General features: G+C 44.7%; 1 protein-coding gene across 6 annotated transcripts in view; it reads right to left on the bottom strand.

The window, feature by feature from the left end:
- The window catches only part of COL19A1 (collagen type XIX alpha 1 chain), a 193897-nt gene that overhangs the window by 82148 nt on the left and 92903 nt on the right, over positions 1 to 18846 (bottom strand). For all 6 annotated transcript variants that reach the window (XM_079970398.1, XM_079970399.1, XM_079970397.1 and 3 more), the window contains exon 13: positions 9308 to 9361. In XM_079970398.1, coding sequence (XP_079826524.1) covers positions 9308 to 9361 — 54 coding nt within the window. The remainder of the gene's footprint in view (positions 1 to 9307; positions 9362 to 18846) is intronic.

Genomic DNA, 18846 nt, shown 5'->3' on the forward strand with positions numbered 1-18846 from the left:
TCGGACAGGATAGACCGTGGCAGGCCGTGTACCTTGAACACGTGGTCTATGAACAGCTTGGCTGTCTGTTCCGCTGTGGCCACCTTCGCGCAAGGAATGAAGTGCGCCATCTTGGTGAACATGTCGACTACCACGAGTACTGCTGTCTTGCCCCTCGAGCTGGGCAGGTCAGTGACAAAGTCCAAGGCTACCCTCTCCCACGGTTCGGACGGGGTCTGTAGCGGTTCTAACAGTCCCGCCGGCGGTCTGTGTACTGGCTTGGCCCTTTGGCAGGTGTCGCACCTCGTGACGTATTCCGCGACTTCTCCCCGCATCTTGGGCCACCAAAAGTCTCTGGCTACTAATTCCACCGTCTTTTCCTTGCCGAAATGTCCGGCGCTGGGTGCGTCGTGTAGCTGTTGCAGTACTGTCGCGCGGAGTTCATCTCCCGGTACGTAGATGGCCCCCTTGCGGAGGAGCAGTCCGTCGCGTATCTGGAACTCGTCGTCCTTTGCCGTGCCGCTGCGCACCTCCTCCATCTTGGAGCGCGCGAAGGAATCTGTTCGCAGCTCGTGCCGTATCGCTTCCAGGTCTACTGTGGCAGAAGCGCATGCCCACGCCTTGGGTGCGAAAATGTGTTTGGCCGCTACCGGTGCTGCTTCCTCCAGATACTGCGGCTTCCTGGATAGCGCATCAGCCATGACGTTGTTGTCTCCGGGAATATATTCTATCCTGAAGTCGAAATCCGCAAAGAACTCCGCCCAGCGGATGTGTCTCTGGTTCAGGAACCGCGCCGTGCGCCAGTACTCCAGGTTCTTATGGTCCGTGCGAACTTGCACCGTGTGTTTGGCTCCGATGAGGAAGTGCCGCCACGCCTTGAATGCTGCATGAATGGCCAGCAACTCTCTGTCCCAGATGGTGTAGTTCTGCTCCGACTTGCTGAGTTTCCTGGAGTAGAAAGCACACGGCCTCCAATCCCCTTGCGGGTCTCGCTGCAACAGGACTGCTCCCACGGCTCTGTCGGAGGCATCCGTCTCCACCCTCATGGGCTTGCTGGGGTTCACATGCAGCAGTTGTTTCTCGGAAGCGAAAAGACGCTTGAGTTTCTGAAAGGACTGCTCCGCCTGCTCCGTCCAGATGAACTTCTTCTTCTTGGAGCTGAGGGTGTCCGTGATGGCCGCCGTCTGCATAGCGAAACCCTTGATGAACTTGCGATAAAAGTTAGCAAAGCCGACAAACCTCTGGACCTCCTTCCGATTGCGCGGGCTCTTCCAGTCCAGTACTGATCGTACCTTGGCGCTGTCCATGGCGATTCCCTTGTCGGACAGCTTGTAGCCCAGGAAATCCACCTCCGTCATGTCGAACTGGCATTTCTCCAGCTTGGCGTAAAGCCTGTGCTCCCGTAGTCTTTGCAGGACTTCCTTGACATCTCTCTCGTGAGCCTCCTGCGATTCCGAGAAGATCAGAATGTCGTCCAGGAAGCAGACGCACTTCTTGTAGAGGAGCCCCGCTAACACATGATGCATGAAGGCTTGGAAGCAGTGGGAGCCATTTTGTAAACCGAAGGGCATAACCCTATACTCATAGGTGCCCAAGGGCGTGAACATGGCCGTCTTCCACTCGTCGCCCTCCCGCATGCGTATAAGATTGTACGCCCCTCGTAGATCCAGCTTGGTGAAGATGCGTCCCTTCCTCACCGTCACGAGCAAGTCGTCGATCTTGGGCATCGGGAAAGCCGTGGGCTTGGTTTTCGAATGTAAAATTCTGAAATCAACTACAAGCCTCTTCTGGGGCGTGTCTTTTTTCTTCACAAAGAACACAGGACTGCCCCCCACTGCTTTGGATTCTCGGATGAATCCCCGCTTCAAATTGTGATCTATGAACTCCCTGAGCTCTTGCAGTTCGTCTTCAGACATGGAGTACAGTTTTCCGGTCGGCAGCGTTGCCCCCGGCAGGAGGTCAATCTTGCAGTCGTAGGGTCTGTGGGGAGGCAGCTTGTCCGCTTCCTTCTCGCAGAAGACCTCCAAAAACTCCTTGTACTTGTCGGGTACCGCTTGCAGCATGCCCAGTTGTAGCTGTGGGTCATCCTCTTGCCCCTCGTCCTCCTGGTTAGTCATGATGCAATGTTCTGCGCAGTAGGAGGAGCAGAAGGTCAATTTACGCTGGTACCATGCCAATGCCGGGCTGTGCCTATCCAACCAGCTCATGCCCAACACTATGGGCGTGTCTGACAGTTGGGTGACGTTGAAGCTGATGACTTCGCGGTGATTTCCAATGCGCATCACCATTGGCGGCGTTTGCTGTACCACCTCTCCCCCCAGCAATTCTCTTCCATCGACTGTCACTACTTTCAGGGGCATCGTGGCAGGCAGGAGCGCTATGCTATGTTGCTTGATGAAATCCACCCCCATAAAGTCTGCATTGCTACCAGAGTCAATGGTAATAGGCACTTCCATGGTGAGCCCATTGGGAAGCTGGAGTGTTGCGGTGAGCTGCACCACTGGTTTGGGCGGGAGGGGGTCTGTGGGCTGTAAGATTCCTGGGGACTGCTTCACTGATTTGTCTGGCTGGGCCCCAGCGGCTCTGCTTCCAGCCAGACTTCGTCGTTTCCCTGCTGCGGTTCCCTCTGCTGAGCTGCTTCTGTTACTTTTGCTGAGGCTGCATTGTGCTTGTGGAGCCTCTGGGGGCACTCTTTTGCCATATGCTGAGCACTTTCGCAGATGTAACACTTCCTGTTCCCTCTAGGAGGCTTCACCTTGGCTGCTCCTGGTGTGAGGGCTCTGGTCGCTGACTGAGCCTTGGCACCACCTATCTCCATCGGCTCCTCTCCCCCTCCCAGTGGAGGCGTGGATTGAGCGCGCGCTGAGTCTCTGGGAAAGAAAGGAGGTGCCCTTGCTGGCGTGCGTCCCCAACGCCCTTCATCTTTGCTCCGGGGACGTTCTTCCAGCCGCACACCAATCGTCAGCGCCTTCTGGACCACTTCTTGAGTGCTCCGTGGCCTCTCCCCCCTTGCGATTTCGTCTTTCACAGCCCCGTTGAGCCCCTCCCAGAACAGGTCCCTGACGGACGCTGAGTCCTTTTCCCATCCCAGCGCGTTGACCAATGCAAAAAAGCGGGAATGATATTGCCTTACAGTGGCTCTGCCTTGTTTCAGACCGTGAACCTCTTTTCTAGCGACATCGACATCTATCTCCGATAAAAAACAATCGTCCATCGCCTTAATGAAGGCTTTTGCGTTTTGGAGGGCTGGATCATTATCTCTCCACAGATTGCGCAACCACGCTTTAGCTTCTCCATGGAGATGCGTTAGTATGAAGCCTACTTTCTCCTGCTCATCTCTAAAGTCCTTCTCCAGCAACTTTAGCGCAAAAACTACGTCTGCTCTGAAGTTAGGATATTGCTGCAGACTCCCATCGAAATGCGACACCAGGCTCCCCCCTCTCTTCCCGAGCCCGATCCCTTCTGATTTGGCTGCCGGTGGCCCCTGTTTAGTCAACACTTCCAACCTGTTTTGCAGATCCTTGCAGACAGCATCTGATTCCTCTTCTCTCCTCCTTGCCGCTCGTATTTCTGCGTTAAGTTGTACCACGGCTTCTTGCAAAGCTGCCAGTCGTTCTTCTGTAGTCATCTTGTGCTGCTTTTGTGAGCTCGCGAAGCACCAATCTTCGCCCCTCGCTGCGTCCTCTCACGTTGCGAGGTTCTTTGAAATATGAGACAGGACTTACTGTCAGAGCTGCCTCCAGGTCCCAGCTCACAGAGGACCAACGCTAGGCTGTAGTTATGTACAAAAGTCTTTATTGAGATTCAGTCTCCATTTTAAAGCCGCAGCGTGCAGCTCTACGTCCCGACCTTAGACCGGCGAAGTCCTGTCTGAGTCTCCTCCCCCTCCACACCAGTTTAAGACTCTCGCTTTGCTCCACCTCTTCCTAAATTCCTTTCTCCTCTGGGCCCTCCTGCCCGCTAGGGTCTCATCCTTCCTGGACTCCTCTGACGCTGACCCTGACGATTCTTGCCCCTCCTTCCGGCGGGCTTTAGGACCTGGTTCCCTATCCGGGCTACCTTCTGTGCCGCTCGCCTGTACCTTTGAACTTGGCGCGCGCGCCCAGCCTGCAACTTTCCTCTTAACCGTTAACTCGCTCTCCGATGGAGGCGTGGTCCACCCTGACTCATCTTCTCTCGCTGGTGGTGCATATGTGGGTTCTGACACCTGGGACTCCTCCCCCCCACTACGCTCTGGTGGGGAAGCTGGTCCTGATTTGCAACTGCTGCTCTGGGATTCCCCGCTGGCCCCTTGCTTCTGGGGTGTCCCCCTTGGGTCGCCCCTTGCCCTGCCCATCGGCGCCCCCTTCTGTGAATCTTCCGATTCGCTGGAGAGGCTCATGGAATCTATCGGGCTGCTGTCATATTCTCCTACGCTGCCCTCGGATTGCTCCCCCTCGCTTTCCATCTCCTCTCCTCCCTGCGCTCCCGCTGAGTCCCTGACAGCAAATCATGATGATCTGATTTCTGAATGAATGTTTAAGGTTTCTTGCTATGGCCTGAAAGTGGAATTGGTTTAGGTGGTAACTTTAGAACACGAATGGAATAATATCTTTCACCAAAGAAATCACTTCTGTGACTGTGTTTACAGGAGAGATGGAACTGAGAAAAAGACACACAAGGAAACATATGCTATTGCCTAATAATTCCACAAGCTCAATAAATCCACAAACCTTACTCACTCCTAACCGGTATGTACATAGCATGATGCTATTTAGAACTTTGTTGCTTAATTTGCAAAATGAGTGAGGTTGAATCAGGCCAACATTTATCTGCCCTTATTTGAAAACAGCTATCTTCTCCCAGGAGTCTTTCCCTCGGATGGGAAAATGGGAAGATAGGAACGGATAGATACAGTCTGGCTACATAGAAGAGGCCTCATGAACTTGACTCCTAGGAAGGTTACCATCAGCAATAGTTGTTTGCAATAAAGCAGAAGAACCTGTATCAGGTTAGATGGGATATTTTCCGTGCCCTACTATGATGGCTCATTCTGAGCCCTGTTGGAACGTTCCATCACTGCTGAGTCAGAACTGACAGCTCATCATTCTCCACCACAACCAGGCTGAGGTAGCTAGGTCCTCTTGGTGCCAAGGGCTACAACTGTACAGGCGTAGAAACTTTAGCCATTTGCAGTTTGACTGATGCTGCACTTACATCTGAGGTTCTGGAAGTGATAGTGAGGAACATACCCTATCGTGAAATCTGTGCTTGGTGCAGAACACAATGCTGTTGACTGTGGGTTCTACTCATGCACATAGCAGGCATAATACCAAGGTCACAGCAACAATAGTAGCTTTAGTAGAATTAGTATACCAGCATTAGGAGCTGACAAGTGTTGTGGCTGAAAGGACGAGGTGCTACCATTGCCTCTTAGTGATCTATGACTGTTCCCTTTTTGGCAGCGGCCTTTTAAGTTCAAGTTAGGGTGCCAAGTGAACATTCTCATTGCTGAAAATAGCATGTATCTGAGTCATTCAAGAACTTTAGCACTCTGGCTTCCGTCTAAGATCTAGAACCGTCTCTCATTTGGGCCTGCACGTACATGCTCCCAAATGTGAAACTGCACAGAGGGAAACGTAAGATTATTATGCTACATTTCATATTTGAGCTCAAAGTACAGAACAGACATGTAGCGCACTAATTGAGAATGGAGCACACAATTAAAAATAGCACTTCCCCCCTTTAAAATTCCATTCAACACATGGGTATAATCATTTCCTGGCCACTGCTCTCCTGTATTCGAAATAGTCATGTAGTTAACCATGGCTATCTTTACTCATGTGCACCCTTCTCAAATGATGTGCTACGTGTGCCACAACATTGTACCCAAACACAAAGTGACAGTATGAAGACATCCATAAACATACAACTTTACCTATTTTTTTTTTTAATACACCAGCTGTGAGGAGGGTTGGGTAAACTGGTGTTAAAGCTAATTGATTCAATGGCCTTCCTAACAAGAACGGACTTTAAAAATATATACAAAAAAGGTTTCATACCAAGCAAAAACAGCTAGAATTTCAAAGGGGGAAGTAATCATGTCAGTTAGCATAGCTCTGTGACCAGCTTTTCAAATTAGATTGTTTTTAACCCTACCTTATGCTGGTTTCCTGACTAGAAGCTGTTTTTAGAGAAGTCACTACACAAGGTGATAGACAGCCTGGAGTGACAACCTGTTAACCCATTACCTTTTTATTGCTCCATAAATGCTTGCTGCTTTTCTTCTTCTGTTCTTTCAAAAGCTTTTCATTCTTATACAGGTGTATTAAACAAACAGCATTGATAATTGTGAAAAGAAAGAAAAATGCTCATTTTGTGAAGAAAATGGAGAAAAGACTAACCAATGCAGAAAGGCATTCTAAGAAAAATGTGTCTGCTTTAGTACCAAGGGAACTAAAAATATGATAGCAAAAAAGCAAAGTAAACAGCAAAAAACAAAACAAAACAAAACAAAACAAACCTCTCCATGCATAGGAATATAATCAACTGCTAAGAAAATCAATGAAATCAGGTTATGCACTTGGGTTAAGGCCTGTGTGGCTTTTTCTTCTATTACTTTGGAGTTGTTGTTTTTTGTGTGTGTGGATTTTATTGCGCTAGCCAAAGGCCATGGCAACATCCAAAGAAGGAAAAAAGGAAAGGAAAACACACAGAGACACATACACACACACAGCAGTCGCTACATATGCAGTAAAACCATGATCAAAATTACACAGAATGAAAAGTAATTCTCAAAATAAAATGTGAAAATTAGATGTCAGAGTCCCCTTTGCGAATGACCACTAGCCCCTCCAGTTCTTTCTTCCTAATCTTCTTAGCTGCCAGGGCATAGCGAGCCACTTTATAAGTCACAGAGTCATCAGCATCACTCAGCAGCCATTTCACCCCCTCCATCCTGGTTAGATTTGTTTTCTTCATGAAAAGGGGTTTTATGAATTGACTTCTTGGGCGTGTATATAGTGGACATTGTAGTAGGTTATGGCAAATGTACTCTACACATGGTTGCCCACACTTTGAAAAATGTGGCCTCGCTCCATAAGGAGATGACGGGCTCAAGGCTACTATTGAGACACCCTAGTGGGGCTTGTTGAAAACGGCATTTTGATTGTCGCCGCCCCCCTCCCAGTCATGAGAACAATTCAATATAAAACCACAGGGGGGAATATATAAAACAACGACATCTCAGGAGCACTTTTCTATTTTCAGCTTGCAAGAAGATAAACTTCCAAAAGCCCAAAAGAGCTTGGAATGTAGAACAGATAGAGTTACACTGGTCCATATGGGACCTCAATGGAGTGGGTCTGGTGAGATACAATACAAGTACCACAACAAATAAGCCTTGTTTCTAGTGGGAAAAGAGAATCTTACCTAAGAGGGCAGAATAAGGCCTCTCCAGCCTTCTAGCTGTACTCAATCCAAGGGTTAAACGCAAGCACAGTCTCCGTACTTGGGAGAAGAACCATGCAACAAACTGGTACTGCTACCCTCTTTTTCAAAGCAGAGCAGGAGCATCTTTGCTTATGCCTAGTCATGTACTCAAGAACTCTGCTTATGAGCTATTGAACCAGGTGCCCTGTACCGAGAGTTGATGCTGAAACTGTGTGCTGATTTTCTCAATAAAGTTTGGGGATTTTTCAAGCTGAGAGTCTGCCTCTTTCATCCAAGGGTGGGAGCCAGGAAAATTGCAATTGGTGTGTGGGGTGGGGGGAGATACGCAGAAAGAGAGTGACTGTCTGTGTGCAAGGGAGTATATCATTTTTTAAAATGTGCATCAGGGTTTATTCAGCATCAGTAGTTTTCTCTTCTCACTGCTGTCAAAATAGCCCAGGCACACTTCCTTTCTCCCAGGATACAAAATAATGTTAGGAATATCAGGGAGTGCTATAACTGGCCCCGACGGAGAATGCTTTGACACAACCCTCCAAAGATCTCCCGTTTATGTTAAATATGAAAATAGTGCATACATTAAAAATGTTATTTTAAAAGTTAGGAAGGTAACATAGATTGGATGCTAAGCAAACTGGGAATAGCAACATGAATGGCATTCATAATCAATATTTATGCTGTTGGCTGGATTTGAAATTGTAGTTCCTGGCTGACATGCTGTGTGTCTCCAGTGTGCTGAATGGTAAAGTGGAAGGTGCGCATGGGGAGTTAACAGACAGTTTTTATATTCAAACCTAGTTCCTTACAAGACTAACTAAATAAGACAGCAAGTGCAAACCATCTGATGATGGCAAGGAAGTTAACTATTGGGGATGGAATTTCACTGTTTCAGGCTTATGGCTCCAGAAAAAAAAAAACAGTTCTTTCACATTAGATAGATGAAAAAATTGTAGAAGCATGGGCAGGAAAAGAAATAGTGTCAGCCGGGAGGACTTCATCCATTTGCAGAAGGGGGTTCGACCAAGCAGAACAGTAGGCAGAAAAGTGATTTTTGCTCATTATTTTCTCTCCACTGTGGTGCCTCTATCACCTCCCCCATGCTGTTCTGGAGAGTTTTGCCAAACCTTTGGAGCAGATTTGCAGAGACCATAGGAGAGGGGGTGGAATAGGCAAAAACCACTCTTCCCCCCTTCCATTAACAGAGGCTTCTACTACATAAAAAGTCCCTCTGCAAATGGAAGGCGCCATTGGATAAAACCCACTGAGATTAAACAAATCTGTTGGGTGTAGGTAGGTAAGGTCCAGTCAAAGGCGACTATGGGGTGCGGGAGTCATCTCACTTCAGGCCGAGGAAGCTGGTGTTTGTCCATAGACAACTTTCTAGGTGATGTGACTAGCATGACTAAACCGCTTCAGGCACAACAGGACACTGTGACAAGTGCCAGAGCGTACAGAAAAGCCATTGGGCGCACCATAAATTGGAGCCATAACTAACTTTCTGCGCACGCTCATCCACTTCTGAGTGTTTGGTCCAGTGCAGCAAACTGCTCATATCCAGTAAGCTGTAGCAGCCAGTATGCTTGGGCAGACCTGCAGTGCCACCAACCCAACACCGCTGTCACCACAGCCCAGCTGGATGTGGCTGGAGAAAAGGAAAGGCAAGATGGAACTGTGCACATGTACTGGCAGGAGTGCTGGATTGGCTCCATTAGTGTATCCATGCAGCCTCAACCTCACCATCACCCTTTGCCCCTAACCAAGCCCTGTGCAGGTAAGTTGTAGCAACACCAGTCTTAGGGTGTCTCTGTTTCGCCACAGTGACTGCTGCTGACAAGAAGAGTTTACACACAAATAGCAGCTATAATATAAATCACTGAGGATAGGTAAAACATTAACTCACATCTCTTCCAGGTGTTCCATCTGTTCCTTGCTCTCCGCTATCTCCTTTTTCACCCTAGGAGAAAAAAACAAGCAATACTTTTAACATTCTTCAAAAAGCGTATCTAAATGGAGAACAATTATGGAAAATTTAAAAGAACAATGACCTTTTTCAGTATAACTTGTAACTGCATCGGGAAACTATTGCATTTTATTTATTTATTTTTGCACTTAGTACAGTTGAATTCAGACACATACAGCAAATTGAAAACGTATAGCATCACAACTCAATGGATTCAGCAAGGTTTAGTAATGCTCAAGGAATTCAGTTATGTTTAATAACGGAATTCAGAACCAGGAAGGAAAATGCTGCGATAAAAATTAGTGAAATTTGCTAACTGAATTTCACAGTTAAGAACAGAGAAAATTTCAGATGCAAAAGAACTACAACTGGCATTAATTATTCTTGTTTTTCCACCAATTGTTCACATCCTCCATATTATCACCATCCCAACAACTTTCAACCTGCATCTGACAGAGCAGGCTCTGGTCCATGAAAACTTGTCGGAATAAATTAGCTAGACTTTAAAGTGCCACAAAATTTGTCATTGCTGCTATTATCCTAGCAGCTTTTGCTTATAAAATACTGACTTAAATTGCTATGCCTTCCATGTCATCAGAAGTACCACAAACACAAAAACTGGAAACGGATGGTTAGTAGACACAAGCTTTACCTACACAGTATTGCAACTGCAATCAAGCCATTATAGGATCAATCTGTAAATTCCCATTCAAAGAAGATAGTGCAGTAACCAAACCCCATAACAGACTTGAACTCAGGTGCAGGGGGAGAGGAAGATAATAACCCTGCTGCAGCAGTTTGTCCTGCTGTGCTGTGCTGATGACCCCTTCTTAAAAATCACGGCAGATGTAGAAACCAGGACTGAAGAGCAGGAGTTCTATTCTTTCAAAAAGTGAGCTAAAATTAAAGAGAAATGGCTCTCCTAAATAATGGGCTATTAATGTGGGGGAAGTGGCAACCGAAAGTGGTGTTTACTTGAAATACACTTTTAAGTTACCGTACTTTCCCCCCTGCCTTTTAGTATACATTGTATTTTACCATTCTGTTTAGATGCTGTTTTATCTTAGTTATTTTATTTTTGATTTGTGTATAATTGCCTACTGACATTTTGAGGCTTTTCTTTTATGCTCCATACCTTAGTGGTAGAGTATGTGCTTTGCCTGCAGTTCAGAATCCCAGCATCTCTAAGTAGGGATGGAAAATACTTTTGCCCAAAACCTTGAAGAGCTGATGTCAGGCAGTGTAGAAAATACTGAGATAAATGGACCAATGGCGTGGCTCAGTACAATGCCTTTGTGCAAGCATCCCTAAACTCGGCCCTCCCGATGTTTTGGGACTACAACTCCCATCATCCCTAACTAACAGGACCACTGGTCAGGGATGATGGGAATTGTAGTCCCAAAACATTTGGAGGGTTGAGTTTGGGGGTGTCTGCCTTTGTGGTTCTGGCATTTTTTACACTTTTTGTCTTACTTTTAGCTGTCAATAATTATTATTCTTCATATGATTTTGGTTAACAGCCAGACAGCCCCATGAATTTTGCACAGTCACCATATTCCATGCAAAAAGGAAAACAACTTGGAAGAAGAACCACACTGTTGCCTGCTACCTTACTGCAAAGCAACACATGGAAAATGCAAATTGCAGCGGTGAAGCGTGAAGCATGTTCAAATCCTTCCCCCAAACACCCTTCTTCTGCTGAACAGTGCCTTCCCACCTACCCTTCAATAGTACTGTGGGTGCATACATGTAAGGTAAACATGCTTTTCACTGGAAAAGTGGCAGGTGGTTCCTAAGTCCAGGAAAAAGGAAGGCAGCCTGTTCTGGAGAGGTGGGGGTGAGGGTTGCTGGGGGTGAGGGTTGCATTTCACCTGAAGGATCTGGTGTACAGTGGCCTTAGTGCTACAGGATGTCTTTTAACAGATTGCCAGCAACAACTATTCCTGGACAGAGATAGCAATTCAGTGGCTGCCCTCGGAGCTGGCCCTCGAAGATGGTATAGAGACAACAACTGCTGCAAAATACTATGGCCATAGTGAAGAGCCTTTCTGCAAGGGACCATGGGATGCTAGTCCTGAAAGATGTTCCCTGGCTGCCAATACATCTCTGAGCATAATTCAAGGTGCTAGTTTTGACATATAACAACCCAAAGGCTCAGGACCTGTTTACCCGTAGAAACACCTCTTTCCTTACTGCCCTGCTTGGACCTTGAAATCAGCTAGGGATGAATGGGGTCAAAGGGGTTATGATCCATCAGAAGGCCTTCTGGCATCCTAGCTTTGGAACATCCTTTCATCTAGGGTTAGGCTGGCACTGATTTTATCCATCTTTCAGTGCCAGCTGAACACCTTCCTCTTCATGTAAGGCCTGTGCTGGAACAGATGTGAAATATATTGGCAGTTTTTTCTTCTTGTTTTCTTGTATTTTAAATTGTTGTTACCTACCCTGAGATCATGAGTCTGACCAAACTGCGGGAGGCAGTGGAAGACAGGAGTGCCTGGCGTGCTCTGGTCCATGGGGTCACAAAGAGTCGGACACGACTAAACAACTAAACAGCAACAACCCTGAGATCATTTATGATTAAGGGCAGGATAGACATCTTATAAATAAAAAAAACTGTCAAGCTCACGCTTCTCTATTTCACTACAAATCACTTTTTTGCAGCAAAGAATGGGTCTGTCAAATTTTATTACACACATTTGTTTGTAACACTGTTAAGACCCTGAGGTTTTCATCTTTAGGATCAGTTCAGGTGTGTTCACCTTGGTTTAATGAACTATGGCTTATTCAACCAGAACAACCATGGTACTCCCCTGCCTTCTCGCATGCGCTGTTATGAAAGACCTTTGTGGTTTGTTAACCCATAGTTTCCAGTTACATCTGAACTTGGAAACTGAGGCTTAATATCAGATATTAAACCACAGTTTCCCAGTTCAGGTGTAGCGGGAAACTGTGGTTTAAGAAACCCCCGAAGACTTAAATTATTGCATGTGAGGCATGAGGTAAAAGGCACAATACTTATTTCTGAACCAGGCATTAGAGTACAAGCAACCTCTCCATCAACATTAGCAGCACAGCTAGTTAGCTGATTTTTGAAACACGTCTGGCATGTTCTTAGGTCTTCACTATTTTATAATGTCTTGACTAAAGCTGGTGACTGCTCAGCTAAGCAAAAACTGGCAGCCAAGAGGTAAAAAAAAAATGTATTATTAATGTCCCTATTGTTGATTATTCCTGTTTTTCAATGTGGGCATTGACATATATAAATGAGAAGCCTCTAGCAATTACTGAGATCAGTTTCTACTGAGCCACAAACCTGAGGCTCCAATTTGACTTGCATATAGGTGATCTCTGTAATCCCACTACACTCCAGCAGTTATATGGATATATATATATATATATATATATATATATATATATATATATATATATGGTCACAACATATGGCAACTTTTAAGTAGGTGAAATTAAGGGCAGCTATAAAACTTAAAACGTAGATTCACTAGGTTCTGAGAATGAATGCTATTCCTGAAAAAAGAAGGGGGTTATGTTTCTCTAAACTCCCATATCTACCAAAGTTGAAACTTAGCCCTTTAAAAAGGAGTACAATATCAAAGAAAAGTCTCTATATTATTCATCACTTTAATTCTGTTATTGTAACAGTCCAGAACTAAGTCGACTCAACTAAGATGATTTCTGCTCCATGTTCTTAAGTCAAAGCTATTTCTCCAGTGTAAACAATATAGGTGTACTTGACTTCCAGCATATCAGAGCCTAACTAACCCTGGAATTTTCTTCCAAATTCTATGCCTACTACTATATACCCAGTTTAATGTTTTGCAGGCTGGCAAATTTAGAAAATATTTGATAAGTGTTTTTATTTTATTTTGTAAACATTGCTTATGTTCTAATTCTAGAACCTTAAAACTGATGTCCTACAATTGTTGTGGAGTTGCAAACCATCAATTGGGGCCGTCTGAGCTAGAAAAGAGTTGTAGAACCAAGGCTAGTGGCAGCGATATGCCGGGGAAGGGAAGAGAGAGAGCCAGATGGAAATGGAAGAGTGGAAAGGAAAGCAGAGAACAAAGAATAAGGAAGCAATTGTTAGAAACTCTGGTTTCATTCAGTGAATATGGTGCATTCTTCTTCCCTTGAAGTCTTTATTATTTCCTTGAGTCTACAAACAAACCCATCCTATCCTTCACTTTTTCCACATTACTGCTCATTACTTCTAAGAGCCCTGCGCCTTTTTATAATTTTCTACTGAATTCCAAGAGTGCCACAAAACAGTTCCAATAATGGCTGCTGGTGGGGGGGGGAATCATATTCATGGAAGCAGCTTTTTGTTGTTGCTGCTGTAGGGGCTCTATCCCCATGTTGCATGGGTCACCATTAACAGAACTGCCAGTCTTACATTACACTGTTCAACACACACACACACACACACACACACACACACACACCACCCCTTGAGTGTACTTGGCGTTTAGAACTACAAGCACTTCACAAGGAACTGCAGTGAGAAAGAAATGAATACATATCAAGGCCAGTTGGCAAACAGGTGTGACTAGATGGCGAGTTTAATAGAACCATGCCTGGTTCACCATGTGGCAACACTAGATAGCATTGCCAAGTTTGCAACTTAAACTGCCATACTGATGCAAGAGTTCAGGATTGAGTGGCGGCAGAATACACACGGACTTTGTTGCAAGGTGTACATTTGGCAGTGAACAATTAAATGACCACCTTGCTGCGCTGTGCATGGACCCACTCCACTCATATTCTCACCATATCAAAATGGGGAGTTCCCCTGCTGCGCAAGCAACTGAGTAGTTCTCCCCATCCTCTAGCACACAGTCCTCCTCACCTCATCTCCAAACATCCAGCTTCTGTCACTACCTCAGCTGCTATCTCAGAACTCCATATCCAAATCACCCTGGCCAAAATGCATACACTCAGTGGCTGTTTAAAAGCTCTTTAGAGTCAGGAGAGTGCCTCAGGAGAAGACTCTAGGCCTCAAACTTATTTCCTTACGTTTCCCCCCTACTTGGTGCACACACTCCCCACATGACGATGCCTTCACTATTTCACCTCACTTTCTCCCCATCTTGTACTGACAACAAATTAGAGGGAAGAAAAACACTCCCTTACTTTGCTTTTAAGAGCACTGAGGTAGCCAACATGATATCTGAGAGGAATTCAAGCATTTCTCACGTCGCCTACCAGCAGTCCTTACTAGAATGACATTCACAAAACAAATGCTGCCTATTCTTAACCCTGAACAAAGTAATTGGATAAAAAGTCGTAGGAAGCCATGCTGGTCCATCATGGGGGGCGGGGATTAAAAGCCACAGTATTCTGATACCTTCATGACCCAAAATTAGGTGTGAGAAACCTGTGGCCCTCCAAATGTTGTCAACTCCAAATCTCATCAGCCTCAGCCAGTGTAGCAATTGGTTAGAGATGTGGGTTGTAGTCCCACAATACCTGGAGAGCCACAAGTTCACTACACCTGCCCTAAATTTGCCAACAAAATTACTACTAATCCAGTCATTACTACTAATTTATAAAGGTCCCGCTCCACAAGTCTCTGCCAAGTGAAGCATGGCAGGTACCTGAACTTGCAAGTTATTTGGGATGCTATGAATAAAGCATAGATTTCTGAAGAACAGGATTTGTCTTCTCACATAGAAGCCTTTAAATTCCTACAAATGGTCTTCAGCAGAAAGGTTGCCAAGATGCTGAGAATTTTCATGTACAAATATTTTTATAACAACAATATTTGCAGTATAACAAAATGCAAGGGGGACACTGCTGAATCCATAAATGAGAGATTTTAAAAACAGATTAGACAAGCACCTGCCTTAGATGTGATTATGAGTAGCGGATGAAATACATGACACTTAAGGTCACTTACAGGCCTAAATTCTATAATTAGCCTTGCATTTTCATGACTGCCAGTTTACAACTCCATATAAATTGGGTCCAGATAACAGTGATAGTCAGTCATTTCCCCTCCAGATGTTTGAATTTAGCAAATTGGAACAGTGAGCTGAAGACACAGGCCTTTAGGCCTTTGTTCTGGTTTGCAGACAGAGATCTGGTATGAAGGCTCTCCAGCTTGGAGGCATTCCCTAGTTGCATTCATGCTGACTGAACCAGACTGCTCCCAGAATTACTGGAAGGATGCTCTCACAGTAAGATGACAAACCTTGAGAATAGAATATAAGTAATAAACAAGAAATGGGGATGCAGACATCTCTCCTGGGATCACATAGCCTTGATCCCCACCCCACATCCCCACTCTTCTGCCTTCTTCTGGGATATTTATATCTCCTTTGCAAAACTAAAACAACATGGAGAGGGTCATATGCAGTTTTCTTCAGGAAGGCATGACCAAAAAGGCTTTGGTGACAAACAACCAGAAGAATATAAGAGAAGCAAATTTTGAAAGCGCCTTTACTGCTCACGCAATAGGTCAATAAATCATATTTTAAGTTACAGATAGGTAGCCGTGTTGGTCTGCCATAGTCAAAACAAAAAAATTCATTCCAGTAGCACCTTAAAGACCAACTAAGTCAGTTCTTGGTATGAGCTTTCGTGTGCATTGGTATCTGAAGAAGTGTGCATGCACACGAAAGCTCATACCAAGAACTGACTTAGTTGGTCTTTAAGGTGCTACTGGAAGGAATTCATATTTTAAGATTGATTTCTGATTTCTAGCTGGAGAACATTCGAGTCCTTACAAGAAACAGAAACTAGCCCCGTTCCCTTTTCTTTTAAAAGGTAAGTCAGGAACCAATCTTTTCCTGTCAGTAGCTGACAAATGGCATTACTCTCACATAATGCATTTTTAGGACATCAACATTTACTGTGGATTCAGCAGACTGCTACAATTGTTGTTTAGAGACTAGCAGATTCCGCACAGCGATTACAACAATGTCAAATGTGTGATGGACTGGTGAGCATGTATTGTAAAGCCTCAGCTTCACAAGCTTCTGATACCAGCGTGACCTATCAGTTTATATTTCTGCAAGTTCCTTAATTTGTTATACTTCCATTCCAGCCTTCGTTTGAAAAGCTCAGAGCAGTGTACATAGATCTCCCCTGCCCCGTTTTGCTGCTGCAACAAACTTGTAAGGAAAACTATCCTATGAGATAGCGCCTGACCCAATATCACCCAGCAAGTTTCATGGCAGAATAGAATCTGGGTCACCTCTGCCTAAGCCCAACACGGCAACTATAGGCTAATCCACACTTACCTTTTCTCCGCTCTTCCAGACACAGTCTGCACTTTAAAGCTCAGTGTCCAAGTGGCTTTTTTTGTTTTGTTTTGTTTTGTTTTGTTCCAGAGCTTTCCCCTCAAAACCCCAGAATGAGTAAGAATAACAAAAGCCAGGCTTCAGAGTTTAGAGTTTGCTGGAATGCGACATAGGACAAAAGGTGGCAGTCTGTTAAAGGCAGCTAGCTGAGGAGAGGGTCAGAGCCATGGCTGTTGTCCATCTGAATCCAGAACTACTGGTATGCCTACAAGAGAAGCAAGACCCTCTTGGGGTGTCAGTGCTGTGAATGCCTCCACTGTAGGCTCAGGTTGTAAATATGTGTCAATAAACCATGTATCATGAAGAAACCACAGTCTCTGCTGTGCCTCATTTCCAAAAGGACTTGAAACACCCTAGGTAAAGCACTTGAAACACCCAGAATCTTGCATCATTCGGAGATTGGGGGTGGCATGCAACAGTATTATCTACTTAGGTTCTCTATTTTGCAGGAGAGTTACTTTTGGCAGTTAAATATCTGACTGATAGACATTTTTATAAGGCTTAAATCCTATGCACAATTTCTTTAGAGTAAGCCCTATTGATCACAGTAGGACTTCTTTCCAAGTAAGTATCTATTAAATCGGACAGCATCATTTTCTCAACGAGAAATGGACTTGCTTTTAATTTTGACTTTTCATTTAGAATTAATGAATCTTCTTACCTCCAGTATTTCTTGCAACATGCACTCATAGATGTCTAGCGCTCTGAGAGCAAAGAAGGTAATGCTGTTTCTCCTTTTACATTTTGTTTCAATTTTTATTTTTCTCATCATGTTACACATACCATTATTAAACACTGGAAAATCAATAGCCCACTACAAAACTGATGCACTAGAGGCCACGTTCTTCGCTAGAAATACTTTATTGATTTTATATAGGTCAAATTCCCCCCCCCCCATAGACTATTTGCACCTGGATATTTGCTGCTGCAAGTGGAAATCAATTTCTGTTCTCTAATAAACTTAACTTTTTATCGTTCTCAGAACAAAAATAAAGAGCTGCAAGCTGTTTTCAAGAAGGGTATTGCTCACATACAAATAGTAATCTGTATGTTGTGGCACAGTCCCAAATTGGCCACAAGAACAATATTTTACTACCCTGTCCTCTTTAGTTTTTTCTTGTCAGAACATTCTTTTATTGCCAATTATATACATTAATTTGTTTTGGCCGAATTCAGATGTAATGTGCTGCAGGCTTCCATAATTTGCTCTTCTCAGAATAGGGGGTTCCTTGCAAGCATGAAAGAGAAATAAGCCCTTGGCCTGAGCTCTGCAGACTTATTTGTCAGAGTAACACACCACACTTGCCAACTACAATACAGCAATATATGTTCTACTGCTACAACACTCTCCTCTTTGAAAAATTATCCTAAACCTTAAAGTGTCCAGTCAAGTTAAGTCATGTTAACAACCATTTCATTAGTTTTGTAACAAATGAAAAACTGAACCAAATGGAGTGTGTTTGGTTCAACTTTCATTCATTGCAAAACAAATGGGTAAAAAGGGGTTCACACTCATCCTCAAGTGAGGGAGCTTATCTTCCTTGGCAGAAAATGGTATCTTCTCACCAGCTGTCACCTGTGATTGCCCCCCCCAAGCTGCTCTCCTCTCACGACACATCTCCTCCCTCAACCAAAACAAACAACAACAACACCCCACAAATTAAAAATGGCTCATTCTAAAGATTAGAGACCACAATATTCAAAACAGTTGCTTTGCAAACAAACAGCTTAATATCTTTTTTCTGATCTACCAAGATACTGCCCTGTTTGCTCCCGCACCCCCCAAAGGACCATCAGAGCTTTCAACATTTTTGACCCACCAACATGTTTCCTGAGCAAAACTCCATTATAAGTAAGTGCTAACATATGGTTACTTCAGGTTTTTACAGCTTCTGTTCCCCAGTCTTACATACTTCCAAGAGTGCTGGTTCTGAAAATGTGCAAAAAATGAGAGCAGTTACTGCAGAAAGATGTGGGGAGGACTTAAACTTTAAAGCCAAGAGCTGTCACAATGCAGCCATTCACAAGAACCTTCCTCCGTGAGCCGTACTCCGCACAGGTGTTGGCTCACATTAATAGTCACTCTCAGACATCTGTCCACACAAAGCAGATGGTAATAGGCTTAATCAGAGAAGTGCAGCATGTAGGATTGTGTCC

This window comes from Podarcis cretensis (genome assembly GCF_951804945.1).
Source record: "Podarcis cretensis genome assembly, chromosome: 3".
NCBI lineage: Eukaryota > Metazoa > Chordata > Lepidosauria > Squamata > Lacertidae > Podarcis > Podarcis cretensis.